Source organism: Marmota marmota, unplaced genomic scaffold, assembly GCF_001458135.2.
Source record: "Marmota marmota marmota unplaced genomic scaffold, marMar, whole genome shotgun sequence".
In the NCBI taxonomy this organism is placed as follows: domain Eukaryota; kingdom Metazoa; phylum Chordata; class Mammalia; order Rodentia; family Sciuridae; genus Marmota; species Marmota marmota.
The window spans coordinates 61916900-61923677 of NW_026000174.1; the positions used below are offsets into that span (position 1 = coordinate 61916900).

Genomic DNA, 6778 nt, shown 5'->3' on the forward strand with positions numbered 1-6778 from the left:
TTCCATGTTCAGTGATATAATTCAGTTTTGAGAATGTGAAAAACAGAAAAAAATGTTGTCAAAGAAGGCAACTGTTACGGAATGGATTTCTTCTAGAGTCCTCTGACTTAAAGGATTCTTTGTGGATGCAGATACAATATTGAATGTAAAACCCAACCTGTCTGGTTGATGGTGGGTTAGACTTTTGAACATCAACCCCTCCCCTCAGTATCCTGCTACCACACCCACATATTGATAAATTGTTGTACATGGTTGCTCAAGGCTGTTGCCAGTTGCTAGGTCTTTGAGAGCTGCTTGACATTTCTTCTGCTGAATGTAGGTGCAATAGCTATTAACTGGGATTGAGCCTCCTTATTATGCTTAGTTTCGGGAGGCATTATTAATCCAACATTCATTCAGTTTTGTTTTGTTTTAACATTTTGGTTCTTCCTTGTTTCACGATCATTTATGAATAAAATCACTTATAAAAGTGTTCCATTAAGAAATTCATATTTAAGCCAGGTGTGGTGTTGCAGACCTGTAATGCTGGCAACTTGGGAGGTTGAGGCAGTAAGATCACAAGTAAAAGGCCATCCTGAGCAACTTAGCAAGGCACTAAGCAATTAGTGAGATCCTGTTTCAAAAAGGTGGTGGTGGGGTGCTGGGGATGTGGCTCAATGGTAAAGCACTCCAGGGTTTAATCCCCAGTGCCACCCCCCAAAAGAAATTCATATTGAATAATGCTACTTTAAATAAACATCACTCCTGCTTACTAACTTCAATGATGATCATATTGAAACTAATCCCAGAGAACGAAGTCAGTTCTCCTTCCTCATTTTGTACTTAAAATTGTGCCTGACTTGAGAAAATACTTAAGCAGCTTTTCACAATTTGCTTCAATGTTTTCTCCTTTGTCTCTGATGTGAGAATGTGCATTTTCAGCTAATGACTTTGGTGTCATGTAGACAAATATTTAGGATTTCCTTAATTTGTCAATATATGCCCCTTGTATATGTTGCTTAGCCTCTTTCCTGAGTTTTACTAATCCCATTCCAGACAAAAATGATTGAAATCCTTTTCTTGGAATGATGACTGTAACAAATAAAAATGCCTTGTGTATTTCAAAATTGCTAGAAGAGTAGATTTTTAAATGTTTTCGCCATACACACAAAAAAAGATGAGTATGAGGTGATGAATTTGTTAATGAACCTGTTTCAATCATTCCACTTTGTAAACATTATTCAGACATGTTTTTCTCTATAAAGACATGCAATTGTTATTTATCAATTAAACATAAATTAGATGATTTTAAAAGTTTTTAAAAATCTCTAACAGCGAGGCCATGAAAACTAAAAGAAACACTGTACAGAGAGCATCTCTGTAGTATACAGTATGTTGTATGTAAATGAGGACAATAAATAGCCCAATCTACCAGGGTTCTTGAAAGGATTAAAAGAATACCTATAAAAAAACTCCCCAAAAGGAAACAAATTTGTTGAAAAATATTATCCGTTGCCAAGGGTGTGAAGAAATAGGCACCCTATTACATTGTAGTCTGTTCCCTAAAAACAACAGTTCAACTTAGTTTCTACCATAAAATTTGCATACCAGCAAGACACAGCATGTACAAACACGAATATTGCAACACTTTTAATAAACTGGTAAAAACTGGAAACCACCTAAGTGTCCATCAATAGGTATAAAAAGGTGCTTACCTTTTGTTATATAAGTTCTATGAAACAACGAAAAAGACTGAGGTAGATCTATATGTACTAACCAGAAAAACTTCAAAAAATAAAGTTGAATTAAAAAAAATAAAGTATAGTGAGCATTTGGTATGACACCTTGTATGTTAATGCATACAGCCACATAAAGCAGTGCTGTGTATTTTTTAATTGATATATATATGTGTGTATGCATTTTAATACGCAAAAGAATGTAAACTTTTTAATTAAAATCTTTATTTCTGGTAGCTCATCATTGAATAAATATGTTCATGAATATGCTTAACAGGTATTAATATAATACTATGTTGATGACATTGGATGTGAGGTTGTGGGGCAATATTCTGAATTTTATGTAATTTGAAAATTAAGTAATGATTACCAAAGCACCTAATATCACCAGCCAGTGGTTTACCTTAAATTCTTGCTATTTGATTGTCTTTATTTATTTATTTATTTACTCAACATAATTTCTTCCAGTTCCAACCACATTACTGCTTTAATTGACACATAATCATTGTACATAGTTACAGGGTACAGTATGATAATTTGATGCATGTATATAATGAATAATGATAAAAACATGGTCATTAGCATTTTGTCTCTGTAAGTATTTATTATTTCTTTGGGTTAGGGGTTTTCAAAATTATCTTTTGTAGTTTTTATTGATGTTATTGTGTTTTTTGTTTGTTTAGTACTGGGGATTGAACCCAGGAGGGCTTAACTATTGAGCAACATCCCCAGCTCTTTTTTTTTGGGGGGGGGGGGGACTGGGGATTGAACTCAGGGGCACTCAACCCCTGAGCCGCATCCCCAGCCCTATTTGGTATTTTATTTAGAGACAGGGTCTCACTAAGTTATTTAGCACCTTGCTTTTGCTGAGGCTGGCTTTGAATCCACAATCCTCCTGTCTCAGGCCCCTGAGCCTCTGGGACCCAGCTCTTTTTTATATTTTGAGACAGGATCTTGCTGAGTTGCTTAGGACCTTGCTAAATTGCTGAGGCTGGCCTTGAACTTGTGATCCTCCTGCCTCAGCCTCCCAAGCAGTTGGGATTACAGGCATGCACCACCACACCTGACTCTTTACTAGTTATTTATAAAATATGTAATAAATGATTATAATCCATAGTCACTACTGTGCTGTAGAACACTGGAGTTTATTCCTCCCATCTATTATCTAACCTTCCTCCACCTTCCCTTTCCCCCTACTCTTCCTGTCCTCTAGTGGGAGGCACTCTACCCTCTACCCCTGAGATCAGCTGTCTTTCCATGCCTGGTTATTTTACTCAACATAATTTCTTCCAGTTCTAACCACATTACTGCTTTCTTATGGCAGAACAATATTCCATTTGTGTATATACCTCACTCTCTGCATCCATTCATCCTTCAGCGGACACCTTGGTTGTTGATTCTATTTCTTGGTATTAGAAATAGTGCTGAAATAGACACGTGAGTGCAGGTCTATGTCTTCCATATACTGAGTTCATTTCCTTTGTATGCATGCCAAAGCATGTGGGAGAACTAGATCATTTATAGATCTATTTTTAGTTGTTTTTTTTTTAAGAACATCCTTACTTTTTTCTTTAGTGACTATAGGGAAAAAAATGGAAATTTACATGCCAACATGTGAGAGTCATTACCTTTTATGCAGTACTGAAAAAGACTGAAATTGGGGGTTATGGTTAGACAAGACTTTATTTTTAACCTACAGTGTTTGAATTTTTATTTTCTTAAATTTTTAATTTTTTTTTAAAAAAAAAACAAGGAATCTGTGTATACATTTTATCTTTGAAACTCAACTTTTAAAAATTGCTATGCACAATAACTGGCATGTTATAAGCATCCAGTAAGTGTTAATTCCCTTCCTTTAGCATAACTTCTCTAAATCATCTACTAAGTGGACTTGGACTTATTCATTCATTTAGGAAACAATTATTACTGTTTATTATTATTATGATGATGTACATAGTTTGCCCCAGCTCTGTACTATGTTTAGGAAGGGAATAAAGAAGAGGTTATTAGCTGGGCCTATAGCTCAGTTGGTAAGTTCTTGTCTCACAAGCACAGGGCCCTGGGTTCAATCCCCAGCATAAATAAATAAATAAAGTTTAAAAAACAAAAAGAAGGGGATATTAACAACTCAGGAAGAAGACAGTTTAAATAAGAAAAAAAAATCTCTGAGGTGTGCTGGTAGATGAAATAGAGGATCCTCTAAGAATACACTGCTGGAGCACTTAACCTGTCTGAACAACTCCAGGATGAAGGAAGCTTTACAAAGACGTGTATGTCTAAGCCACAGTCCCCACCCCATCACTGCCAATAGTCCAGGTGGTCACAGTATAAATCAATGATCTATCATTGCAAGTGGATTAAGGCAGAATATGTATAGCCAAAGTAAATATGATTCAGGGTTGCCTGTCATAATTCACCACGGCTGAAACACATAAGAATTAAAGAAACCAGACTTGGAAAATGTTCAGTTTTTTTGCTCAAGAACTATCTTATAAAGTAGAATCAGAGAGCTGAGCATGGTGGCACATGCCTGTGCCACCACCTACTCAGGAGGCCCAGGCAGGAGAATTGCAAGTTTGAGGCCAGCTGTGACAATGTAGTGAGACCCTGTTTCAAAATAAAAAGAACTGCGGCTGTAGCTCCGTGGTACAGTGCCCTTGGGTTCAGTCCCCAGTACCAACAACAAACAGCAGCAGTTCCAATGCCACCGTCAGTTCCCTGCCCACCCCTGACTTGGCTGTCCTGTCTCCCATCATGTTTGGAGTGGGAACCCTCCTGAGGGGACGCATGGAAATGGAAACAGCGATGTCAGGGTCATAGCAGAGCCTGAGGTCCAGGGGGACATCAGACAGGGTAAAAATGTAGCACGTGAAGTAAGACTCAAGCGAGGTTGCACTGAGAACCACAGGAGTCAGAGAGCCACGCAAGGCCAAAAACCAAGACTGGTCTAGGGAGCAGGTGTGGAACCAGGGCTTGCCGGGAGGCTTCTCTTCCTAACCAGATGGTAACACCCAGTCACTAGTGGGTTTCAGACATGGAAAGCAGGCTCCTGGTATTCTACTGGCCCTCATCCCTGCTCTTTGCTCACGATGGCTTCCTGGCTTTGGAGCCTCTGGTTTGGGCTCCTAATGTCTGATCCAAGTGGACTGATGGCCCTACAGATGTGACCCGTGGCTGTTCACAAACATAGTTTAGAGCCACCCCATGGCTCTGAGTACCCATTGCTGACCTCATTGCAATCAGGGCTCTTGGGTTTCTAAGCCAGCATTGGCTTTCTAGCAGTCCTTGGGTAGAGTTGGAATCCAAGGCAAGGGAAACAGAAAACTTGACCCAATGGGTTAGTGGACTGGTAGCAGCAGTGTTGGATTGTAGAGATCTTTGATGAGTGTGGTGGTTCTGGGACCATGATCCATCTGGCCCCAAGACATTGTGTCCTGAACAGCACCTGATGCTCTACAGCTAAGGACTGTTATAGAGAAGCATATTTATTTCCTATTGCAAATGATCAAAATTTAAGCAGAACTAGTCCACGACAAGAAAGCAAAGCTCTGTTAAGCCTAATTGTCTAGTAGACACGTTAGGTTAGAGATTTTCTTTGAAACAGTTTCTTTAATGTATAATTCAGATTCTCTGAGCCACTTATTTTTATCTCTATTTGGGGAAAAAAAACAATGCTTATTTTTAACTCAAGGAACGATGTGCTTTTTCCTCTTTTTGAGTTTTTTCAATGAATCTTTGATCTCCTTGTTTCGCAGACTATAGATGATGGGGTTCAGCATGGGGATCACTGCTCCGTAGAACACAGATGTCACCTTACCTTTGTCCTGTGAGTAGCCAGCACTAGAGTGGAGGTGCGAGAAGAGGCCAGAGCTGTGGAAGAGGATCACTGTGGTCAGATGGGAGGCACAGGTGTTGAAAGCCTTTATCCGCCCCTGGGTCGAACGGATCTTCACGACTGCAGCAATGATGTGGCCATAGGACACCAACACGAGAAGAGCTGAGGTCCCACCAACTGCGCACACCATGAGAACATTCAACACCTGGCTGAGGAAGGTAGGGGAGCAAGACAAGGCCATCAGGGGTGGCAGGTCACAGAAAAAGTGGTTAATGACTCGCAGTCCACAGAAATGGAGCTGGAATATGGAGCTGGTTTGGACCAGTCCCATGAGGAATCCTCCCGCATATGCTGTAATGGCCATCGTCACACAGATGGCAGGTGACATGAGGGCTGGGTAGAGCAGAGGCCTGGTCATATGCCATGGCCGACAGGAGACAGCACTCAGTGCCTCCCATCCCAATGAAGCAGAAAAACTGAGCAGCGCAGCCCGCAAAGGAGATGGTCTTCTGCTCCCGGAAGAAGTCCCAGAGCATCTTAGGGGCTACAGAGGAGGTGTATGAGATGTCCACAAAGGACAAGTTACCCAGGAAGAAATACATGGGCGACTGGAGGTGTGGATCCATCCTGATCAGGACCATGAGACCCAGGTTTCCAGCCAGAGTCACGAGGTAGATCCCCAGAAACAACAAAAAGAGGACAACTTGCAGTTGTGGATGCTCAGAAAATCCCCAAAGGATGAAATTGGTCATGGTGCTGACGTTCTCTCCCACAGCCATGGAGCTGCTGCCTTCAGAGCCCCAGAGGAGATTCCTGCGGCAAGGAAAACCCGGGGGAAGAAACCATTTTGCTCATGGAATCATAGATTCCCAGAATCAGAGGACACACTGTGAGGCAAATGTCCTGTCTGTGCTGCAGAATTACCCTCTAGAGCAAGAGAATGTATTGGGTCTCTCATGGAGACAATTGTCACTCTGTCAACGTTGTATTTGTTTATATAAAAGTGGCATGTCCCTGAATAGACCCTCTGCCATTTTTACATTCTCTGCATCGTCACCTTCTTTGTCAATAGCACCAGCTTCCTGAAGGGATTTGTTAATGGTACTTGGGCCAAATACTCCTGTTTTCAGTTGCCCCAAACATTGCAAGTCGATTATTTAATCAGTCAGATTTAGACTATCTGATCTTCTGTTCTCATGAAAAGAAATATCTCAAAACTCAAAACACT

General features: G+C 40.6%; 1 protein-coding gene across 1 annotated transcript; it reads right to left on the reverse strand.

Annotated features, from left to right (window-relative positions):
* Window positions 1-5401: 5401 nt before the first annotated feature.
* Window positions 5402-6415, reverse strand: LOC107159999 (olfactory receptor 5A1-like). The gene is given in 2 exon segments (XM_015506646.2): window positions 5402-5960; window positions 5962-6415. Coding segments are annotated over 2 exon segments (927 nt in total). The 5' UTR covers window positions 6330-6415.
* Between the last annotated feature and the right edge of the window lie 363 nt (window positions 6416-6778).